This window comes from Dama dama, chromosome 29 (assembly GCF_033118175.1).
Source record: "Dama dama isolate Ldn47 chromosome 29, ASM3311817v1, whole genome shotgun sequence".
NCBI classification, from domain to species: domain Eukaryota; kingdom Metazoa; phylum Chordata; class Mammalia; order Artiodactyla; family Cervidae; genus Dama; species Dama dama.
In genome coordinates this window covers 46,583,557-46,608,941 of record NC_083709.1, presented here as the reverse complement: position 1 = coordinate 46,608,941, position 25,385 = coordinate 46,583,557, and the positions used below count along the sequence as shown (strand labels likewise).

Below are 25,385 nucleotides of genomic sequence, written 5' to 3'. Positions count from 1 at the left end.
TTCATGACCACTGGAAAAACCATAGCCTTGACTAGAAGGACCCTTGCTGACAAAGTAATGTCTCTGCTTTTTAATATGCTGTCTAGGTTGGTCATAACTTTCCTTCCAAGGAGTAAGCGTCTTTTAATTTCCTGGCTGCAGTCACCATCTGCAGTGATTTTGGAGCCCAGGAAAATAAAGTCAGCCACTGTTTCCACCGTTTCTCCATCTATTTGCCATGAAGTGATGGGACCACATGCCATGATCTTAGTTTCCTGAATGTTGAGCTTTAAGCCATCATCAAGAGGCTCTTTAGTTCTTCTTCACTTTCTGCCATAAGGGTGGTGTCATCTGCATATCTGAGGTTATTGATATTTCTCCCGGCAAACTTGACTCCAGCTTGTGCTTCCTCCAGACCAGTGTTTCTCATGATGTACTCTGCATATAAGTTAAATAAGCAGGGTGACAATATACAGCCTTGAAGTACTCCTTTTCCTATTTGGAACTAGTCTGTTGTTCCATGTCTAGTTCTAACTGTTGCTTCCTGACCTGCATACAGACTTCTCAAGAGCATAGTTTTTAACAATTTATACTGCAAACACATACTGTCAATCTCACCACCATAAGTATCTAAATGCTCCCTCCACCCTGAAATCTCTAATGATCCTATTCTCTCCAGTTTCTCTTTCAGGTAGAAAGGCTTCTTTCTCTCAATCTCTATAGCTCTAGATCATAAACAGCAAGCACTGTGATTAAGCACCTAGGCTTTGGAGCTAAACTGATTCAAATCCAGGTTCTGCCACTAATTAGTTTGTGTAAACTAATTTTCCTGTATCTCATTTCTTCATTTGTAAAACAGGTTATGTAAATCATTAATTACTTCAAGAGTTGTGAGGATTAATAATTTAATATAGATAAAGCCTATCAAACAGAGTGGAAGTACTGGCATAATGCAGCCAAGGCAGGTTGCTGCTAATCCCTCTTGTAAACTGGAAAATTAATCACATGTATTGTTTAAAAGAATAGCTATACAGTAATGAAATTTGTGTGACTGAAAACATTTAAAAATAGTTTTAATATATATTATTATAAATTTCACAAATTCATCATGCCATCACTGATGGCTTCAACCTATTTGTTAATAAGTTATGCTAATTTTTAGTGAAAAGCAGTTTGCATTTTTTTGTTCGTAGCCTTTCAAAGCACAAGATGGCTAATCCACATGGTGAAAAAATAACCTTAGAAGAAAAAACTAAAGAGTCAAACAAAATAAAGCAAAACAAAACCATCACTAAAGGAAAGGGTCCTATAGTTGCTATCTGTAATCTGACATGTAACAATATACATACATAACAATCAAATAACAAGTAAAATCAAATCTAGTAAGTGATAAGCAGAATATATGGCAAAATACATAAACTACATATGGTAAATTCAAATTCTGTATTGAACTTTTTGTGAGTAAATGATACATACATATACAGATGAGGTAAAGAAGACTAATAAGTGATATCTGATGGGATAGGTGATTTTGTATTTTTATTTTTTGACAAATTTCCATTTGTTTCCAGTCCTCTTCAAAGAGCACACAGAATGCTTAGAAAAGTATTATAATCAGCATATACAAAGAAGGGATAAATGTTAACTATTTGTAAAAAAGGATTTACATGCTAATTCGGTGGTGGTCTGCTGCAGAGCCTGGGGTACTGAGTGCAGCATTGTGTGCATGGGACATTTTGAAGGAGGTCACCATTATCTTCATTACCTCCACCGTAGTTTGAAGAAAAGTGAAGTTGCTCAGTCGATTCCACTTTTGTGACCTCATGGACTGTAGCCCACCAGGCTCCTCTATCCATGGAATTTTCCATGTGAGAGTACTGGAGTGGGTTGCCACTTCCTTCTCCAATGCATGAAAGTGAAAACTGAAAGTGAAGTCGCTCAGTCGTGTCCGACTCTTAGCGACCCCATGGACTGCAGCCCACCAGGCTCCTCCATCCATGGGATTTTCCAGGCAAGAGTACGGAGTGGGGTGCCATTACCTTCTCCGCCACCATAGTTTGGCCCCAGGTGAAAAACTGCGAGGGAACACAGCCCCACCCATCAACAGAAAATTGAATTAAAGATTTACTGAGCCTGGCCCCGCCCATCAGAACAAAACCAGTTTCCCCCTCAGTCAGTTTTTCCCATCAGGAAGCTTCCATAGCCTCTTATCCTTCTCCATCAGAGGGCAGGCAGACTGAAAACCACAAACACAGAAAACTAACCAATCTGATCACATGGACCACAGCCTTGTCTAACTCAATGAAACTAAGAGCCAAACTGTGTAGGGTCACTGAAGACAGACAGGTCATGGTGGTAAGTTCTGACAAAACGTGGTCCAGTGGAGGAGGGAATGGCAAACCATTTCAGTATTCTTGCCTTGAGAACCCCATGAACAGTATGAAAAGGCAAAAAGAGAGTTCACTGAAAGATGAACTCCCCAGGTCGGTAGGTGCCCAATATGCTACTGGAGATCAGTGGAGAAATAACTCCAGAAAGAATGAAGAGACTGAGCCAAGGCAAAAAAAACACCCAGCTGTGGATGTGACTGGTGATGGAAGTAAAGCCTGATGCTGTTAAAGAGCAATACTGCATAGGAACCTGAAATGTTAGGTCCATGAATCAAGGCAAATTGGAAGTGGTCAAAAAGGAGATGGCAAGAGTGAACATCAACATTTTAGGAATCAGCGAACTAAAATGGACTGGAATGGGTGAATTTAACTCAGATGACCATTATATCTACTACTGTGGGCAAGAATCCCTTAGAAGAAATGGAGTAGCCATCATAGTCAACAAGAGAGTCCAAAATGCAGTAGTTGGATGCAATCTCAAAAATGACAGAACGATTTCTGTTCAATATCAAGGCAAACCATTCAGTATCACAGTAATCCAAGTCTATGTCCTGACCAGTAACGTTGAAGAAGCTGAAGTTCAACGGCTCTATGAAGACCTACAAGACCTTCTGGAACTAACACCCAAAAAAGATATCCTTTTCATTATAGGGGACTGGAATGCAAAAGTGGGAAGCCAAGAATTACCTGGAGTAATAGGCAAATTTGGCCTTGGAGTACAAAACGAAGCAGGTCAAAGGCTAACAGAGTTCTGCCAAGAGAATGCACTGGTCATAGCAAACACCCTCTTCCAACAACACAAGAGAAGACTCTACACATGGACATCACCAGATGGTCAGTACGTGAACTGTGAACTTCCAGATGTTCAAGCTGGATTTTGAAAAGGCAGAGGAACCAGAGATCAAACTGCCAACAACCGTTGGATTATGGAAAAAGCAAGAGAGCTCCAGAAAAACATCTACTTCTGCTTTATTGACTACGCCAAAGCCTTTGTTTGTGTGGATCACAACAAACTGTGGCAAATTCTTAGAGAGATGGGAATACCAGACCACCTGACCTGCCTGCTTAGAAATCTGTATGTCGGTCAGGAAGCAACAATTAGAACTGGACATGAAACAACAGACTTGTTCCAAATCAGGGAAGGAGTACGACAAGGCTGTATACTGTCACTCTGCTTACTTAACTTATATGCAGAAGACATCATGTGAAATGCCAGGCTAGATGAATCAAGATTCATCTGGAATCAAGATTGCCGGGAGAAATATCAATAACCTCAGACATGCAGATGACACCACCCTTATGGCAGAAAGCGAAGAAGAATTAAGAGCCTGTTGATGAAAGTGAAAGAAGTGAGTGAAAAAGTTGGCTTAAAACTCAACATTCAGAAAACTAAGATCATGGCATTTGGTCCTATCACTTCATGGCAAACAGATGGGGAAACAATGGAAACAGTGATAAACTTTATTTTGGGGGGTTCCAAAATCACTGCAGATGGTGACTGCAGCTATGAAATCAAGACACTTGTTCCTTTGAAGAAAAGTTATGACCAACCTAGACAGCATATTAAAAAGCAAAGACATTACTTTGCCAACAAAGATCCATCTAGTCAAAGCCAAGGTTTTTCCAATAGTCATGTATGGATGTGAGAGTTGGACTATAAAGAAAGAAGCGCACCGAAGAATTCATGCTTTTGAACTGTGGTGTTGGAGAAGTCACTTGAGAGTCCCTTGGACTGCAAGGAGATCCAACCTGTCCATCTTAAAGGAAATCAGTTCTGAATATTCATTGGAAGGACTGATGCTGAAGCTGAAACTCCAATACTTTGGCTACCTAATGTGAAGATCTGACTCATTGGAAGACCCTGATGCTGGGAAAGATTTAAAGCGGGAGGAGAAGGGGATGACAGAGGATGAGATGGTTGGATAGCATCACCGACTCAATGGACATGAGTTTGAGTAAACTCCAGGATTTGGTGTTAGACAGGAATGCCTGGCATGCTGCAATCCATGGGGTCGCAAAGAGTCGCATATGACTGAGTGACTGAACTGAACTGAAAAAATTAAAAACAGATCTCAGTTATCCTATCATTTACCCACTTGCCAAAAAAACTTTAAAAGTAACAGTTAATTTCATTTTCACTACCAACCAAATTTCCTATCATGGAATTAGTTAAGTAGAGGAACTTACTAATATACAGGCAGTTGTATCATTATCAGGGATTCAGATAAACTGGAGGATATTAATGGTTCTCATACTTGTTGAGTGCTCTTTGACTCATCATGAAATAATGTCATATTTAACATAATTAGTTTTTTCCAAAAACCTTTTATTTAGCTTGTTATGATGTTTAAGATTATGTTCTTATAAATACCTATCAGTTACAAATATAGGTTTGGGTCTATGAAAATCAAGCTGACAAATTAAGCGTAACTAGCTGATATTGTCAATATGTACTTGCAATATAATAATTATATGTGTCCTATGCCTTTTTTTTTGGGGGGGGGGGTTACTGGTAAACAAAGTTGTAGAAAATAACTTGGAAGATATAGTTATTTAAATAGGTAAAATTCTGTATTTAACATATTTTTCCCCCTGAAAACTGGAAGACTGAAATTATCCACTTAAAGAAACAAAACTAAGTCCAACTTATTTAGATATTTAAACATGGCATATTATCCAAGTTATTTAGCAAAAGAAAATATTGTCTCTTCTTTCTAGCATTATTCTAAGATTTTTGCTTAATAAAAAATCCTTTTCTGTAATGTAAATGGATACATTTCTATTTAATCCTTCACCAAATCTGCTAAAAGAAGCAAAGTCAAATGTAAAATTAAAACCTATTAACTAAGCTTAAAATTAAGGGATGGGAAAACAACAAACTGATGTTAGTTTTCTCTTCTAATTCATCCCATCTATGTGTCTCTTGTAATTCTCTAGTTTAAAACCTTTTAACTTAATAACTCACTAACAAGGACTATCAAACTCTCTATTAGCACAGCATATCAGACCCTTTAAGATCTGGCTCCACAGTCTGGCTCTTTCAGTCACAGCTGTCATTACTTTTCTATATATAACTAGCACTCTAGCCAAACTAAACTACTGACCATTCCCTAACTACATACAGTGACTTTGTTGCTCTGCACCTTGGAGTATGCTATTCTTGTTGCCTGGAAAGACCTCCACATCAACTCAGTTTATCAGCTTTCACCTTTCCATTTTCATCTTGAACCCCTCTACACTGCCAATCAAACAATAAGCATTGTAAATATATGTTGACTGTAAGGAACATTACCCATCTTTCTACATTAACCACACACTACCTTCTATCATGCTTTTATTTATTGTAGCCATCCTTCAAGAGAGGATATGGTATCTGAATTCAACTTAATTAAATATATGCTGAGTTTCTCTGCCCTTGAAGAGCTGGTTTCTAGAAATACAAAAGCATCAGAAAATCTTAAACTTGGTGGGGCAAACAGATAGCTTCAATATCATGATATTCAAAAACTTCAATACAAATCATATGAATACAAAAAGTGGGCTAAGAACAGAGGAATATACCTAACCCAAGCTGAAACAAAGGAGGAAGAAACTGTGCAATTCTCCTTATGAGATAACAATTTTGCTGAATATTTTTTAAAAAGCAGCAATTCTGACTTGATATAACTGAGCATTTATTTGATTTTGATAAGCTCATTTATTTCATTAACTGAAGAATTACCAACTAATGTCACAATACAGACAGACACGTAACTACCATACAATTTTTAAGTGTTATAACCAAATGCAAAGCGAAGAATCATGGAATGCAGTGAAAAAATAAATCTGTATCAGACTTCATAGAAGAGGTAAAATCAGAGCTGAGCCTCAGACAATAATTAGGATTTCACTAGACATAGAAAAAAGAGAAGAAGAAAAGACACTCCTGATGTTTTGAAATTGCACTGAATTTGATGACACTGATGGCAACAACTGGAAATTGAATTCCAGAGAAAGTCAATGTCTAGTTCAACACAAGTGTTGGTGGCAAAACCAGAATTAAACTCACTTTATTCCCAAAGTTAAGACATCTTCAGTACAGTAAGTCATATATTAACGCTTTCAGAGTTCTAGAATACCACGGGGGCTATTTCTAAAACATTTTTCCTCTCAATTTAATGCAGAGCAAAACTACTATTTAATAAACAAGTCTCTCTGAACACCAAATAGTATAAACACAGGCATAATGTAAGACTATCTTCAGGTACTATTCAAATTCTGTTATTTCTGTTAAAAGCCTAATTCTTCCTTCATTTAATTGGAATTTGCTATACTTTAACCAAACATCATCATAACTTATTGAATGTTTGTTAATTCTGTGTCTTAAAATTACAGTTCTTAACTTTTTTTTGGTCTGTGCTCCTCTGCTGACTTAATAAAAAGTTTTGTACCCTCTCCCTAGATAAAATGTAGGCACCAGTCCACAGTCCCACACATACTTCTGCATACAGTATGGGGTAGGGGGTTTTAGAACTCTAATTTTTAAATATCATAAAGGCTTGGAACTCAAACTGAACTATAAAAGAGAAATACAAAATTTTAAAAATAAAAGACTATAAGGTCAACTAGTACATTACTTTGCCTGATATAGTGCAGAGCAAAGCTATGAGGGCTAACCTAGATCTCTTTTCATTGCTCCCCAAAATCAAATAAGAAACACAAAGAATACCATTACTATCCACAGCTGATTTTTGATGTAAGATCACACAAATAGGCTTAAATGCATAAAAGTGACAGGAATAGAATCTTGGATCTTTAATTTCAGGCTTTTAAAAATTCTGGTACTATTTAACACATTAGCCCTATGTAACAGGAATTACTCATAGAATATTTAAATTCTAAATTAGAGATTGCTCTGTGTAATATTCTATGATAAACATGTGACTTTCAAGGTCTCTCCACTCTTTTTCAAAGGAATAGAAATGCAAACACCTAGTATCCTGTGTCCCCAGCCCTCCCCCAACACTATCCCTCACTTGTTACCACTTCTTCAAGCTCTATGTATTTCACAGAACACATGACTATATGAAATCTGCTTCTTAATTCTCTCCTACCTTCCCTTCATTCTGCCTAAAGGCTGACAAGTGTAAAAGCAGTGATTAAAAAAAAATACTTCAATGAAAGAAATTTCAAATTCTGAGGTGAAATCAGTCACGAAACAGTGTTACTATATCCTGAAGTATCAGTCCTGGAACTTTATTTTGCATAAAAATCATTTAGGAGTTTATTAAAAATGTAGCTTCCTTATCCCCACCCTGAGATACTGGGTTAACAGATTTAAGTATGCTATTCTGGGGCCAAGGTCTCTGCCTTTAACACAATTCTAATGCTGGTGATTTAGGAAATACTCTTTGAGAGGCACAGCCCCAAGACGTTTTAAAATGACCGGTACAACTTATAGCTACCTACTACTTAATTTTTAATTAACATTTATAGAAGTCAATAGTAACAAGTCAAGCAGAAAAAGTCCCTGCCTGCATAGGTTTTATATCCTAGTGAGACAGGAGGAAAAAGATATATAATTAAATCATATTATACATTAGCCTGCAATAAATGCTATGAAGGAAGACAAAGAAGGTTAAGAAAGGATACATACTGACCAGACAGAGGGAAAGACTTGCATATAAGGTAGCAACAGAGTAGAAAGTGAGGGAGACAGAAAATGAGCTTATCTGTGCGAAGAGTCAAATTTAAACTTGCTTTTCCTCAAGCACAAGTATTTGAAGATAGATATAAAATATACCTTCTATTTTGTTTACAGATTATATTTTAATATTTTTATCTTCCAATTTTAGTAACTCACATGTTAAAAATTGGGCTCATGGGCGAACATGGAAACAATCCACATTTATGTCTATGGGGAAACACTTCTATGTAATATAAGTTTTTGAAATGATCTGTTTCTCTCCTCAGTGCCAAATGAAATGGATTTGTTCTTATTTTCTGAAGACACAAGAACAGACCCTGAATTCACTAGAATTATATATTTAGCAGAATCTTGGTGTACCTTACTGCATTTGTTAAGTAAGCTACCACTGAAATTGAAAACAAATTTAAGAACATAAAGCATGAAATGCTGCAGGGAAAGTAATTCCAATATTCTACCTGCATGCACATTTTGTAAGAGAGATTTTCTTTCTAATCTCAACCTTAAAAAACTGAAAATGTACATACATCATTACCATAAATGTCAATGTACTAGGTTAGTATAAATTGTAGAACTGAAACGAAACTATTTACATTTAAAGCTTTTGCAAACTTAAACTGTAGTAATTATAAACCGGCATGTTACCATTTGAAAGAAACCTTATGTCTAGCAGATGAGACATATCTGAAGGAGAAAGGGGGCTATCTTTTGGAAAGAGAAGCTCTCCAAAACACTTCATGTGCTAAATAGTAGTTCAAATACTTTCTGCAATTATATCCTGGCAAAATTTTTTTCACTGATTTTAGCTTAGAAGGCTTAAACTTCCACAAAAGAGCAACATTAATAAAGTAGTACTTACAAAGTATAACAAGAGGTAGTTTCACTTTAAACTAGTTTATCTCAATCTGTGTTCTCATCTTTCTTTATCTTTTAGAGGGATGCCTAGAGAGAAATGAACAAGACTGAATCTCCAGATATACTACCGTTGAAGAGATATAAAACAAGCTATCAGAAGAGTTATTTTTGTATGAAGGTACATTCAGATGGCTCTACTCAAAAGCTTTAAATATGAAAGCTTGAAATGAGTTCTTAGTACTAGCTATTTCAAGCATTTCAAACTGCACCTACAAAATCTGAAGATGTTATATTCTGAATGATATTATAGGGAGGTGGGAAGGGGGTTCAAAAAAAGAAGAAAAAAAAAGATATTATAAAAAGTAACAACAATAACACACGATCAGGGATTCCCAGGTGGTGCTAGTAGTAAAATAACCTGCCTGCCAGTGCAGGAGACATAAGAGACACAGGTTTGATCCCTGGGTCCGGAAGATCTCCTGGAGGAGGGCATGGCAACCCACTCCAGTATTCTTGCCTGGAGAATTCCATGGACAGAGGAGCTTGACGGGCAACAGTACATGGGATTGCAGAATTAGACATGACTGAAGCAACTTAGCATGCATGCACATATTGTAAAAAAAAAAAAAAAAAAAAAGTATAAAGTGGACGGGAAAATTAATCACCCACAGTTACACCACCCAGTTACAGCATCTAACATGACTGTACTGTCTTACAACTCTGACAATACATATTTTTTACCCAATTCTTTTCAAAGTTATAGATTCTAATCTCCTTTAAATATAATCTTTTATTAACTATAAAAGTAATCTGCTTATCACAGAAAATCTGACATAAAGAAAATTTTAAAAGCAAAATGAATAACCACTATTAACACTTTACTGGTTTTCATAAGTCTTTTTTTTCAAAGTGTATGTATTTAATATCTTGATTTTAAGCACAATTAATTGTGGAACATTCACTGGTCCCATGTGGAAGATGATGTAACAAAGGGCTTGGTTATCAGATAATACCACCACTGGGGTTTATTAGTGCTTCCCATTAAAAAAGAAGAAGAACAACCTCTTCAAGTAATTTAAAATACACTTTAAAGATTCATATTATTATGGAAGCTCCTTGGAAATGAAAACAGCTATTATTTGTTCTCTACTCTTGTGGAGAGAACCTAGAGATCATTTGAGAGCTAAAACACAAATACAAAAAGAACATAATCTTCCCTCCAAAAACATGATTTATTACCCTTGCTCTACTTTTTTTTCTTAGAAATAAAAATAATTACAAGGGCACAAATACAATGAGAAACAAACTTTGAGGCAAAACACCTTACAGTCTATTAGGGCATTTTTTTTACTGTATTATATCTAAATCATTTTCAAATGGAACAAAATCCCCTAAAATACTAAAGCCTGTAACTTTACTATATTCCAACTGATACCTTTTATTTATTCCACAACGTTTTTTTCTTTTTTTTTTTTTTTTGGTGCACAGGCTTATTAGCTGCTTCATGGCATGTGGGATCTTCCTGGACCAGGGACATAAATTGTGTTATCTTGCATTGGCAGGCAGATTCTTTACCACTGAGACACCAGCGAAGCCCGTATTTATTCCAGAATAAACTCTTTTCAGCTTCATTAACTGCCTTTTCTCAATTAAGCATTTCAACTTTTAATATAAAATTATACACACTTTAATTATATTTTTCTAATCTTTCCAAATTGAAGACAAATCCTTACACAAGGTTCTGTCTTGGATCCCCTTATATTTTTACTAGACTCTATCCTGGGCAATCTTATTCCCTCCCATTTCTTCAACCATTCTCCTTTTGCAGGTTAATTCCTAATTAAACACCTCTAATCTAGCACAAGTCACTTCTGAGCTCCATATTCAGCCTTCTAATAATTCTCAGCTGCGTATCTTCAAATGCATGTCTCCTTTCACATTCCCTGAACATCACCGTCACTTGGGCTCAAATTTATTCATATTTTGGTCATCATCCTCTCCATCACATCCACATCCAGTAGCTTGTTACTGTACTACTTTTACTTGCAGAATTTACTTCTCTTATAGCTTTATCCACCAATTTATTTCTACTGCTTATTATTTTTTGATGGTATTAACTCAAAAGCCTTTTAATAGGTTTCCTTCATTCTCTCTTCTTCCATTTTAGCCTTCAAACCTTAAAATAGTAGTACAATCATGTCACTCCCTTAGCTAAAAACTGTGATGAATCCACAATGCCTACATTATAAATTCCTTAGCAAGCAATCAAGGTCCTCCACAATTATTGTTGCTGTTGTTCAGTCGCTAAGTCATGTCTGACTCTTTGTGACCCCCATGGACTGCAGCACACCAGGCTTCCCTGTCCTTCACTATCTCCCTGAGTTTGCTCAAATTCTTGCCCAATGAGTCGGTGATACTATCTAACCATCTGACCCCCTGTCACCCCCCTCTCCTTTTGCCATCAATCTTTCCCAGCCTCAGGGTCTTTTTGAACGAATCCGCCATAATTAGTCCCAGCTTATCTTTCTAGACTTATCTGCCACTACAGGATCTCATCATTCTATACACTAACCAACCACTGGATATAAACCACTCCTCCGCAATATACCCTCTTCTACCTCCATACATGTAATTGTTTGTTTAAGTACCATCTTTAAGTAAGGGATAAAGTCATGTTTATCACTGTAACCACAGGGCTTCACAAACTACATCATAGGATAGGTCAAATAATTCTTTCATGAACTCTTCAACTTCACCTATCAATAGTCTACTCACCTTTCAAAATTATGACCTCTAAAATAAAATCTAATAAAGTATTTTTTTCAATTCCAGCTTTCCTACCTCCTTCGAGTAGTTGATCCCTCCTCTGTACTTTCATAAAACTCTATAATAAAGCTCAATAATAAACTCTATAACAAAGTAGTCCTCAAAGAATGCACCCTTAGAATATATAGTTAATCCTTGAACAACAGATGTTTTAACTGCTTGAGTCCACTTAAACACAGATCTTTTTCAACAGTAAATACTACAGCACTACACGGTCCTCAGTTGGATTCAGCTGGTTGAATCTGCAGATTCAGAACCCCCGATAGGAACCAAGTACATGCATCTGAACTGTGGTGCTGGAGAAGACTCCTGAGAGTCCCTTGGACAGCAAGGAGACCAAACCAATCAGTCCTAAAGGAAATCAACCCTGAATACTCATTGGAAGGACTGATGCTGAAGCTGAAGCTCCAATACTATAGCCACCTGATGAGAAGAGCCGACTCACTGGAAAAGACCCTGATGCTGAGAAAGATTGAGGGCAGGAGGAAAAGTGGACGATAGAGGAAGAGATGGTTGCATGGCATCACCGACTCAATGGACATCAGTTTGAGCAAACTTCGGAAGACCGTGAAGGACAGGGAAGCCTGGCGTGCTGCAATCCATGGGGTCCCAAAGAGTCAGATATGACCGAGTGACAGAACAACAAAATACATGGAGGGTCTACGCAGGGTCAAGTTAGATGCAGATTTTCGACTGCATCAAAACCAACATATACCACCAAAACTCCAAAAATGATTATGTCTTCCCAGTTTGTAGGGAGAAAAATCTGAGGAGCTCAGCAGAATCTCATCATTAAGGGTTTCCTCCCATAATTTGTTTTAAGCCTTTTTTATCCCTTAGCAAAAAATCATACAACTAAATATATTGATATCTCAGGATGCACTGTAAACAGCCCCATGACTTCCAGGTGTTTTGACAATGGATCACGTCTGAAAATCAGTTTTAACATATTTTAACCCTTTACCATAACTGTGTATGTAAACCTCTTGGGCCAAAACTGTCCCTTAAGTCACAGAACAAAGCAGGAGCTCAAAAAATGTCTTGTTAGTTGAAATCCTTCCTTCATCCTTTTATCACTGCACTTATAACATTTTCTAAATCTTCTTAAACAGCACTTTTTTTAAAAAGAATGGCAACTATAATAAATTGAACTACATGGCGTATCAAGCACTAACATTCTATAATTCTGAACAAGAAGTAAACCCAGATTCTATTACCAAAGGTATTCAATTTTTAAATATTTACATAAAAAAGGATAGAATTACACATTCCAGTGGGAGTTGAACTACTAGGGAATAAGAAACGCCTTGTTAAAATCCCCAGTTAATTTCTGGGTTTTGATCTTAGCTGAGAATAAGCAAGCCAACAAATTTCAAATTTAACTAAGAAGGAGATTAAAATCAATGTACAAAATCCATATGTAGTTCAGTTACTACTTGTACTTGGAAACCTCTGTTTTTAAATTTCTGAGGCTTCATAATGATGCTTTTGTATGTTCATGTCTGACTAAAAAGCAATTACAAAACTAAGTTATCTTTACCTATATTTTAAGGGAGCCTTTTAAAAAAAATAACCCATTATATGTGCCTCTCTTTAACAGCAACTTAACTCAGAAATCAACAAGGATATATCATGTTCAAGCTTATTTTCACCAAAATATTATTTTAAATGGCCAAAACTAAAACTTCAAATTCAGCTCTGTTGGGGTCACTAGTGATGCCTATTCTGTAATTGTAACTTATTAAAACTACATGGCAACACTCTTAAAGCTTTCAAAAATACTTTAAAATTTAAAAGCATTCAAAAATATAATTTAAAATTCAGAAGAGGCAAAAATTCTTATTAGGCATAACTTCCTATTAAGTATTTTCTATTCCTTTCCACTTATCAGATGATTTTCTCCCTATTCCTTAATGCTAATTGCTATTTCCCTCGTGGGTGTGTGGGCGTGTTCAGTTAAGTCTGACTCTCTGTGACCCCATGGACTGTAGCCCACCAGGCTCCTCTATCCATTGGATTTTCCAGGCAAGAACACTGGAGTTGGTTGCCATTTCCTACTCCAGAGGATCTTCCCAGCCCAGAGATTGAACCATATCTCTGGCGTCTCCTGCACTGGCAGGTGAATTCTTTACCATTAGCGCCATCTGGGAAGCCCTCAGTTGCCTCAGATACATAAATGAGATCCTTTCTAAAATATCTAACTGTGAGACTAGAAATGTTAGTCTTAGTCGTAGTTCTATCACAAATATTATATATATAAAACATATTGTTATATATTACTAATATAATTACATTATGATAAAATGTCATTTGTAGATCATATACATGTAGTGCTATCATAAACATAAGACACAAACCAAAAAATTTAGAAATGTTAACAGGATAAAATAAAAATAAAATATACTAATGTTGTAATGTTTTCTTTCTTCTCCCCAGTTGATCATCCTGCATACCTGCTGAAAAGCAGACACTATTCTGGAGACCATACTGTAGCCAGAGGAAGTACCTGTAGTTCCCAGAAACACCTTGCTATCCCATGCCTTGCATTCACTGTAGTTCAATATTCTGGAATGTTTCTCTCAAACCCTCTAAGAAAATCCAGAAGCAATCTTCAACTTCTTTAAGAAATAGTTCAAGTATAAGCTTCTCTATACCTTTTAACTCCATTATATTGTAGAATCATGAATGTTTTTAAGTGTCTTTTCCCCTACTCAACTACATACCACTTAAAAGAGAAGAAAACCTCTCTTTTGATATCTGAATGTCTAGTTCTGAAAGATACACATTTGTGCAATCAATACTTTCAAAGCACAGATGAAAACACTGAGATTCAAGTTATACAATCTGCCCAAGGTACATGCTACTGGACTGCTCTGCAATAATGTGACACCCTCTCTATCTGATATACCTCATTTCTTGCTCAGTAATATATGAAGCAGCTGTAAAATTCTCCTTAAATTTGAAAATAAGGGTTAATTCAGTATCTTACAAATACATATAAGAAGACAAAAGAGAACAAATTTAATATCTAAGTGTTTTTTATTACTAAAATATGATATATCACTTATTTAGAAATAAGGTATCTGAATCATCTATTTGCTGAAAATCACAGTCACATGTACAGCCTATTATAATAGAGTATTGTTCTGGAGCATCTATATATTCTAATTGCATACCAAACAGTTATAATCTATGCTTTTCTTCAAGTGGTGCTCACTCAAAGCATTTATTTAGTAATGACCCGGATTTTAGGTTAGTACAGAAAAAGAAATGATTTCCTAGATCAACAACTGTGGTTTGTCGAACCTATTATTCACAAAATGTTTGTACATCAGATACAAAAAAAGTGAGGTGAGACTCAAAAAGCCTTAATTATCTCTTTGAGATCATCATGTTACTATTTACTACTAAACTGCAGGAATTTTATCTCTCCTGGACTAAGAACATCAGAAATACATTATTATGTTTATAAACAAAAGAATATTTTAAGTATGGATGCTGTTAGATCATAGCCTCATTCTAAATCCCTGTTTCTTTTTTTTTTTTTTTTAAACATTTATTTTTATTTATTTGGCTGCATAGAGTCTTAGTTGTGGCATGTGGGATCTAGTTCCCTAACCAGGAATCAAACCCAGCCCCCCTGTATCAGTAGCACAGAGTCTTAGCTACTGGACCACAAGGGAATTCCCTAAATCCCTGTTTCTAATCTGTAAAACTAGATGCCTGGACTAGATAAACACTTTAGCTTCTTCCACATCTAAAATCTTGTGACATCAACTTAGAATATACTTTACTACTTAAAAATAAAGTGAATGGACTTTTTCTTATGTGAGTCGTAGCTATGAAACACTGTGAAGACAAGGGTAACAAACACACTACACAAAACACCACTAAAGTATTAAAAGTAATATACAAATTTGTGAATTATTCTATTACCAAATAATTCAGTATTAGAAAAAGATTCAAGAAGAGGTTCCTTAAACAGAGCCGCCCTAATGAGTCAAGCACTAAGTTAACCATTGTTTTCAGTGAAAGAAGTCACTGGTAGTCTCGAAAACAGCATAACTAGAAGCCAGCGACAGATTAGATTATTTTAAAATTACAATTATAAATCAAGGACAGAAAAGTTAACACAACTTTTCAGGTGCTTTTGGATAAAAGTACTCGCACACGTCCCAGTTTCAGATATGAGAATATTCATTTTATTCAACTACCACTACTAGTATTATAATGGTTAAAACTTATCTTGAGCTAACTATATGGGATTGGCACATTCGACTTTACATTTATTAATGCATTTAATAAACAGCAACCCCATTAATCAGGTACTGTCATTATCCTCATTTTATAGATGAGGAAACTGAGGCCAAAAAGGTAGAGTGATTTGCAAGTTCACTTCCACTAGTAAAGGGTCAAACAACTGGATCACTTTCAACCACAATTTCCAACAACTTTCAATTACTTTTTTATTCCTGACGAATTTCCGCTAGAGAAATTCAATTGACTCCTATCAATCACAGAGATATAAATTAATATGTTTATTTTGGTAGCCTCCTGTGTTACATTATCACTTCTTACAAAGGAAAAATAATTGAGTAGATATACGGGTGGAGTATACCTAAAGTGTGAGGAGGGCAAGGCAACCCACTCCAGTATTCTTGCCTGAAGAATCCCCATGGACAGAGGACCGGGCGGGGTACAATCAATGGCGTCGCGAAGAGTCGGACACGACTGAGCGACTAAGCACACCCACCCACCTGGAGTGTACCGAGGGCGCACACACCCACTCACCCTCTCACCCACCTACCTAGAGTGCACGACAGAGCGTCGAGCCACCTGACCTGCCTATGACTTCTGGGAGAAAGAATACCAACATCCTAAGCGTATTAAAATGTTTGTGTTGATACCAAATTCAGTCCTCTCAGATGAAGCTGAGAGAAAAAACCAAGAATATGCCACAGTAACTGTTAACCACTTAATAACACTATACATCTCCAATGACCGAGCTGAATATTAAAACGATATAACCTTAAGTTTGAAACCAGCTTTTACAAGCGCCAAAATACATTTCTAATGATATTTCATTCCAAACACGTTTAAAATTTTCTTGCCAAAACTGTCTAATAAAAGTTGCAAAGCCAACTTCCATCCCACTAAAACTTTTTCTCTCCCTACTCCTGTAATTCTTCCTACGGGCACCTTTTCACTTTACTTCCACAAACTTTACCTGCTCTTCAGCGCTCGGTTCTCTGCTTTCTCCTCGGCTTCTTTCCCGCCTGGGCGTGGGGTTCTTTCGGCCCACACCCACCACACCCCTGCGGGCCCCCGCCCAGCACTGCTCCTCCTCCCGGGGTTCTGACTCAGCACCTATCAGCGACGCCCCCCGGCCCCTGGCCCAACCCATCCTCGGACACGTGCGAGGGTGTGTTTGTGTCAGTCCGTCAGTCCCGCCGGGAACTGGGCTCACTCACCGAGAAAGAAGCGCCAACTTCTGCTCCAGCATCATCTCCAGCTTCTGGCCCTGTTTGGAGATCCAGTGGTCCACTCCATGCTGGCGGTAGCACGTCTCCAGCATCAACCTGAAGTCCGCCACGAACTCGGTGATGCCCCCGTACTGGCCGCTGGCGAACTTCTCCTCCATCTTCAGCAGACACATGCCCTGACCGGGCTGCTGCGGGAGGGCGCGACTGCCCCGGCCTCCGCCGCGCGGCCCCTCGGCCGCCTCCTCTTCCCTGGTGGCAACGCCCCCCAAGGGCTGGAGGAATGGGGCGGTGAGGCCTCGGTGCTTCTCCTGCAGGAACTCGCCCAGGATGCGGTAGCCCTGCTGCAGCTCGTAGGTCAGCTCCTGCTCCTTGCAGCCACCGCCCCCGACCACCATCGCCTCCTCCTCTTCGTCGTCGTCCGCGTCCTCCCTCGAGGAGGCACTCCTTCGGGTCGACCGTGAGGCCGGGGCCGCTGCCACCAACTCGTCGTCGTCCTCTTCCTCGGCCGCCGGCAGCGGCCGCTCCTCTTCTCCGGCCGGCTTCATCTCCCCCGGCTTCCCCGGCACGCTCATGCCTCCGGCAGGCCCAGGTTGGGCGGTGTGCAGGGGCCGCTCGAGGCGCCGGGGCACGCGTGAGCGCGGACCGCTTCCTCAGGGCTCAGGGGCGCCGCGCAGCCTCAGCCGCATCGGGCCTCGCTCTCCTCAGCCGCCGGCTCGGCTCGGTGCGCGCGGGGGTCTCGAGCTTGCCGCCGGCGGGGCGGGGTTACATGGGGCGCGGGGGAGGGGGGAGAGAAGAGGAGAGCCTAGGTGCCCTCCTCTCCCCTCCCCCCGGCGGCGGCGCGCGCGCACGGCCCTAGCCTGCCTCACCCCTTCGCGCCCCGCCCGGCCGCTCTTAACCCGCCAGGCCTGGCTTGGCCTCCGCGCCCCACCCCCTCCCGGGCCGGCCTGAAGGCAGGGAGGGGGCGAGGAGGAAAGTGGGCTTCTTCTCTAGCCTCCCCGGAGGGCGCCGAAACGCCGGGCCACCGCGGCTCGGGCTCCTCCTCCTCCTCTCCCTCACACCCCCTCCCGCCCCTCTCTACCTGCGGGGGACCCAGGCAAGAGGAGGCGGCGCGAGGACGGGGCCTGGCGACAACTGTCAGTTAGAAGCCCTACTGGGCGGGGGGAAGAGGAGGGGCCGGGAGAGAAGGGGGAGGGCACTCAGCCCCCCCCCCTGCCCCGGCTCTCCAGGTTGGGGCGAGCTGTGGAAAAAAGCAAAGAAAGAGGCACCGTCGCCGTCGACGGTGAGCATGCGTAGTAGAACACTGCCACCCCCACCTCACGTACCGCTACGTGAAAGCCAGGACTTCGTCTCAGCTTCAGACCCTGAGGCCTGGTAGGTTGCGCGGAGCAATGATGTCATCAGTTTGTAGCCAACTGGAAGGGGCGGAGTGAAGAGAGAAGCAAAGCGGCCGCCGGGCTTTGCTCGCCACCTCCTGAGTGGGAGGCTGAAAGGGTTTTAGAAGTGGGCTGTGCTAAGAGGATAGTTGTTCCGCGAGACACCAATTAGCGCTAAAAGCTAAAATTAATCCTGCAGGCGCTTGCTAGACAACTTTCGTTGATGGAAAGTGAATTGTAAGTAGACATCGAGTGTAAATCCTATCTACTGTTGTTAAAAATTTCCCTTTGCACACTGCCCCCCCACCCCCACCCCGTGACTGCTATTTTTTCAACGTAGAATTGGCATTTTGTAAAGTTTAGAAAGGTTCAAGAACTCGACTAATTGGAACATATGTTCACATGCAAAAGAAAAAGAGATGTGTAGAACTCGAATTTCTAAAACTCCTGTCCCCAAGTCTTAACATCAGTTCCTATTTTGGAAATTAATCCCATGTTTTCCGTTAAAATGAAAAAACATCCCCACCTTCTCAATTTTTGACATCTGCTAAAAAGAGTAAAGGAAGGGAATGGAACCTTATTTAAAGTCCTTGGGACTTAGTCTTCAAATATTTCAAATCAGAACTGCAGCATTTAACAGTCGTTAGCATGACCTTTCAATCTCACATTTTAAAATTACTGTTTAGGGAATGTCTTAAGTGAGGTTATCATTCCATTAGTTGACATATTGCTTAAAAATGAGGAGAAAGTAACTAACGAACGGTTCCTTAATGCAGATATTACTATTTTCTCACGTTCTTTTTCAAAGATGCACATATTCCTTTTTCTGCTTACACAGGACGCTCTTGCTTGAAACGTGGAATTACTTGAATACAAAATCAAAATCTTAGAAAGTAAACATTTTAAAAGTAAAGATGTATAACAAAATGATTGGGATATTTTGACTCTTAAGACTGTTTTACTTCCCATCAGTGTGGACCTTTAAAGCACTGATAAAATTCAAAACTAAAAAGCTTTTTCCTTTTTTGGGGGGCAGGGGGGAGAGGGGTCCAGTATGTTAGATAGCAGTCTTAGGTAAGAGTTGAATGGGGGCGCTTTTAAGGTTTTAGGGTATTCACAACCCCCCCACACACACACACACAAACACACACCCATCATCTAGTTTATCTAGATCTCCTCTTACCTCATCAGACATTTGTAATTTATTAGGCATTTACAGTATTCTCTCTCAGAGCCCATGAGTGAAAGTCACTCAGCCCTGTGGACTCTTTGGGACCCCATGGACTATACTTTTATCTTAACTTTTATCTTAACTATTATGAAAGTAGAATTAGGTCTTTGAGCTTTTAGGAAGTACAGATAAATGAGAAGAAAAACTGCCTTTCAATCAGACCGTCCATAGAAAACCTCTATTGATACTTTGTGGTGGGGTTTTCCTGTTTATTCATGTATACTTTTAAATTTAATCTTATTAAAATTATGACTATACCCCAACAATGTCCTTTTCTTTTTTTCCCTTCATTAACAATAAATAATTGCAGGGAATGTATAGGAATTACATATTTAAAATCTCAATTTTGTATCTCTGTCCACAGTGGCCTCGATGGCCTGCTCATGAACTAGTAGGAGGGGAAACAGGGAGATTTTAATGTAAAAGGAATTCCATACCATAAAAGAGAACACAGAAGAGGTACAAACACCAACAGCAGTAACAGCTACCGTTTATTAAGCACTTACTAGGTCTTAAATACTCACTAAATACTTTACATACACAGTACTCATAACAGCCCCAGGAAATCCGTGACAGATGTATTTGTTCTTAAATTCTGGATAAATAATTTGCTGAGTAGAAAGCTTTTTTTTCTACCCTACAAAAAGCCTGAGATTAAAGACCAACATTGTAATTAATATAAGTAACCCCAGATTTTTAGAACTGTTTTCTTAGACTCCACGCTTACTGCTAAATCAATGGTTGTCTCAAAGCTGTTTTCTTTTTCATGTTTAAAGATTAATTTTGCTTCCCTTTCATGATCACAATTGAATTCTCTTTAATGCTACTATACAACTAAGAGTTTCTTCAAAATAGAAATTTAAGCCCCATTTTGAATCAGGGCTTCTCTTGTTGAACGCTTTGCAGGGAAAAATGGCATACATACACAATGCAATATTCTTCTCAAACACCTAACAGTGATTGACTCCCACAAATAATCATTTACTCTTTGTCAAATACTGTAACAGTACATTATATGCTACCAATGTTAGATGTACCAGGATACCCTTTACAGTAACTGTGGTCCTTAAGAGTCCTTGAAGAGTCCTGTGGTCCTGGATAAGTTAAAACAGACAAACTGATCTGGCCAAGATTTTAAAGTTCTCTTAACTATCAGCTGGACACCTTGGGAACTAGAATATGGATATGTCTCAGCCTCAGGAGGACATTATTAAAAAGTTCTTTGATTATGGAGAAAACTCGCCACATCCTCTGCAGTATCTCAAAACTCTTTTCCAATACCAGTATCCTCCCATTACTATGAAAACTAGGCGTATCATAGAGGAATAAGCCTGCCACTATATTCTTCATTCACAATTCCAAAGAGTTTGTCCTGGAAGTTCTTCTATCCCATCTTTGTGCACTCTTAACATCTTGTGTTAGGCAGCACGACACCCTGAACACCAAGCACACTGCTTGCCCAGCATCAGGAATTTAGACAAATAGCAACAACGTACATACTTCACATCAAATAGAGAATAGGTGACAAACATTTTAAGACAACAGAAGCACAGGTTATCACCAAGGTCTGTGTTTGATAAAACATGCGAGGTAAACAGAGGCTATAACACTGACTAATCATGGAGAAACACTGGGAAGGAATATAAACTGCTTAGCAGGGAGAGAACAGATCTCTCAACCATAATGGAATCCACTCACAACACTTATTTGGAGTTACTTTTATGGGGGATGACATTCAAGTAATATTAAAGTGCTTCAAGCAAAATTTAGCAATTCCTGTAAGGCTTCCTGCTGCTCATCATCAAGATGGGAAATGCATTCCAACCATAATTCTTCAGAAGTCTGTACCTGACGTACAACATTAGCTAGGCGTTTGGCACAAGGATCTTCATAGTTAATAGTCTCATTAATTTTTCCTTCTGCAATTATACTAATTATTTTTGGAAGATTGGAATTATTTGGACCAAGTACAATGGGGTGGTTACTTTCAATTAAGTCACAGAGAAAACTCAAAGTCTGAATAGCTTCCTCTTTATCCTCATGCAGTGGAAGCCATGACAACCAGTGTGGAAGAACTTCATCTACATTTACACAGTTAGGCTTAAACCTCAAAATCTTCCCTACTGCTGAGATACAGTTCTCTGTAGCAATGACATTTTTTTTGGTTTTGGAATTTGCACACTTAATAACTTTTACCAGCAGCGGAACAGCTTCTGAACATAAAGAACGATAATCATCTCCACCAAACTGTGCCATAACACCCAGGCCATAAGCAGCAGCTTGCCTGACTTCAGGGTTGTTGTCTCGCATATTTAGTAGCATTGGCCACCGAAAATATTCAACATATTTAAATGAGGTTGGACTGCAGTGCTCTATGATATCATCAAATATGCACAATCCCCACTGTCTGTCTGGCCATGGCCTATTAGAACAAATTAGATTTACAATTAATGGAAGTAGCTGTTCAAACCACGGTAAAATCTTTTCCTTGTAAGTACTAAATAATGAGTGCAAAATATCTGATACTTTGGTCAGAATATAAACATCACATTCATCCTCATCTTGCAGAGACATTTCAACCTGTTGATCATAGTTTTCTTCCTGTCTTTTAACCTGTCTTAGTTCTTGGTTTTTAAAGTGCCCTTCAAGTTTTGCTTTCAGTATTTCTCCCAGTTCTTCCAAGTGTTCATCATTAAGGCACCCATCTCCCATTACTTCAATGGATTTTGCAAAAGAATTCATTATTTCTGAGAGTACATCTGTATCAGGTTCGGTCCCAATAGCCTTGATTAAGGGATCACATATGAATTGCCACATCTGTGCAAGATACTCTGGCCCACGAATTCTTGCACATTCCAGGAGAAAAGGCAAGGACTCTGCAGCTGCCACTCGAACATTGTCATGGAAATAAAATTTCAATAAAGGAACCATCAGTTTTACAACTTGTTCTGTATAGTCCACAAATCCTTCTCTTAACTCCTTAGCATAATAAACCAACATCTGGCAAGCAGTTGCTTTTGCTTCAAGTCCTGAAGTTTTAATTCCAAAACTTTGCTGGTCTCCAAGATTTACAAATTGCCATCCATCATCATCACTCATATTCTCCACATCTTGTGTGTCTAAGAGAGCAACGTCAGGTTTAGCTGAAGCAGTCTTAATAAGAGGCTCAATAACCAGTGGAAGGTACTGTTGAAAATCACTTCCAAGAATTTTACACATTCTAGCCCATGCTGAAACCATGTAAGAGGTCTGAGGGTCATCATCTTCCATATTATTTAAGTCTGATTGTGTCTTCAACAATAACTGCATCACATTTGATGCATCTTGCATAAATTTTTCTTTACCAACAGCAAGACCAACATGGCTAATGCATTCAATAGTCTTTCCTTTCAGAAGTTTGAGTTCCTTTTGAACAGCAAGCTCAACAGTATGCTTTAGTGAGGGCATAAATATATCATAGTATGGTACAAATTTTTCTTCTATTGTATCTGCAACTGAGGCAATGGTTGTCACAAGCTGTTCTAAGGCCAACTTAGTTCCATTGCGAATCAACTCTTGAAGTTTAATCACCAAGATGGAATGTAGATTTCTTACCATACTATCCAAATATAGAACCAGCAATGATTTGGGGCAGTCTTCAATAAAAATAATAAGTGCAGAAGCTGCATGTGACTGTACACGCTGATTACCTTGATTTTCCATAGTACGCAACAGAGCTGCAATCACAGTTTCATGGAATTTCTTTTGGAAGTTAGGTGCAAAATCTGTAGCCATTTGTCCAAGTGTAGTACAGGCTGCTGCCCTCACCCTTGGATGAGGATCCTGAAGAAAAAGCAAAACAGAGTTAACTGTTTCATCTAAAATTGATTCCATTTGTTGATGGCATCCTTCTCCAATAGCAGATAAGGCCATTAATCCAGCATGTCGGTATTTCCAGTCAGGGCTCTGTAGCATCTGCATGATATGGTCCTTAGTCATTGGTAAAACAAGTTTTCCACCGAGCCCACAAGCCAGTCTGTCTAATGCACTCTCAGCAGCAACTGCATTGCTGTCAAAATCATCTTCTTCCATTTCATCAGCATTTACCCAGTCCTCATCATCTTGTAGATCAACCATCATTGCTAATATATGAGGAACTGCCTGTGCAATAATATTTGTATGTTTTTTCAACATTGGGGTGGCAGTTTCAGACAAGGTCACTATTACTTCAAGTGCCAGCTGGCGTTGCAGATTACTAAGTCTAGAGTCTCCACATAACTTTAGACTCAGTTGCAGAGTATCTTCTAAATAAGGACCCAAATATTTAGGTACAGTATCTGCAATCTCCACAAGGGATTCTAGCACTGAATCATCATCCTGGTAGCATGAATCATTCACAGCCTGTAAGATTCCAGGAAGCAAGTCTGCAAAGTCTTTGAAAAGACCAATATTATTCTCATTAGCAAGTACAAATGCAGCTGCAGCTCTAGCAGATAATGTCCTGATTGCTGGATGTTCTTGATCTTGAATACACTGGTCCAACAACCGTTTGATGATATCCAAATCGTGCCGCTCCTGGTTCCCAAAAATCCCCGGAAAGTGCCAGAAAACGTGAAGTGCAACTTCCCATAGAACCACATTTTTAGAGTAGATTGAGTCAACAAGGAACTTCAGACCTTCAGGCCAGTGGTTAGTGCCATCCTCATCTATCAAATTCCTGGCCAGCACTGCAAAAATGTCACAAAGTTTTTTCCTCATACTAGCATGTGTTTCTAACTTAACAGCCAGTATCAGTTCAATCTTGACGTCCCTCTGAACATCAGAAGGCAGATTTGGATAGACTTCCTCAAACCCAGAGGACAAAAGCCGTCGTAGCAGGGCGGCAGCCATTTGTCTCACCTCATAACCCGCTCTTCTATTTCTGACGGCATCTAAGAGGAATGTAGTCTTACACAGACCTGGGATATTTTCATAGATTTCCTCTGCCTGCCGCCGCACCATACAGCTTGGATTGATCAGGTTCTTCAGAAGCTGGTAAAACTCTTGCTTTCCCGACACGGTCGCCGGTACTCCGGCAGACCCGGACGCCGCCATCGCGTTCTGTCAAAGCAACCGCGACGGGGAAGGAGGGCGGGGGTCTACGTCCCGGAGCAGTGACGTCAGTGAGGCGCCGGCGGGGAGCGGCGGGGCGGGGCCGCTTTTTCCTCCCCTGCCATGGCTCCCCTTAGTCCGGGCTTTGGGAGGCTGGGAGTCCGGTGGCGCGGGATTCGTGGGGTCGTGGTGGGAGCGAGGGTCGCTCTCCATCTGTTTTCCAATAAGATGAAAATGCACCTTCAGAGGGGGAAAAATAAAAGTATGATAATAACTATTAGAATGGGATTATGGGTTTTTTCGTCTTATTTCTAAACTATATCTACGGTTGATACACTGATAATTTTAAAAGACAGCGTAGTCCTTGAAAATCTGCTAAGTGAAAGAAGACAATCACAAAAGGCTACATGTTATATGTTTCCCTTTATATGAAAGGTCTTAAGTGGAAAATCCATACAGAAAGTAGATTAGTGTTTGGCAATGGCTGAGGGG

At 39.4% G+C, this 25,385-nt stretch overlaps 2 protein-coding genes across 7 annotated transcripts in view; both read right to left on the bottom strand.

Moving 5' to 3' along the window:
* The window catches only part of BRD10 (bromodomain containing 10), a 107,478-nt gene extending 87,649 nt beyond the window's left edge, over positions 1 to 19,829 (bottom strand). For 3 of the 4 annotated variants that reach the window (XM_061132434.1, XM_061132433.1, XM_061132435.1), the window contains exon 1: positions 17,208 to 17,926. In XM_061132434.1, coding sequence (XP_060988417.1) covers positions 17,208 to 17,791 — 584 coding nt within the window. In that variant the 5' untranslated portion in view covers positions 17,792 to 17,926. Of the gene's footprint in view, positions 1 to 17,207; positions 17,927 to 18,541 lie in introns of those variants that run through there. The other variant, XM_061132436.1, reaches the window with a different exon arrangement.
* Positions 19,830 to 20,296: 467 nt separating this feature from the next.
* Positions 20,297 to 24,921, bottom strand: RANBP6 (RAN binding protein 6). Of its 3 annotated transcripts, none has more exons than XM_061132438.1 (2): positions 24,702 to 24,921; positions 20,297 to 23,645 (listed from the first exon to the last, which is right to left on the bottom strand). In XM_061132438.1, exons 1-2 carry the CDS (start codon positions 24,894 to 24,896, stop codon positions 21,579 to 21,581), a joined length of 2,262 nt encoding a protein of 753 aa, XP_060988421.1. In that variant the 5' UTR covers positions 24,897 to 24,921; the 3' UTR covers positions 20,297 to 21,578. The 3 variants fall into 3 exon arrangements, with proteins under 3 accessions (XP_060988421.1, XP_060988420.1, XP_060988422.1); XM_061132439.1 differs by having other exon boundaries at positions 23,441 to 23,645; positions 24,761 to 24,921; XM_061132437.1 differs by having other exon boundaries at positions 20,297 to 24,921.
* Between the last annotated feature and the right edge of the window lie 464 nt (positions 24,922 to 25,385).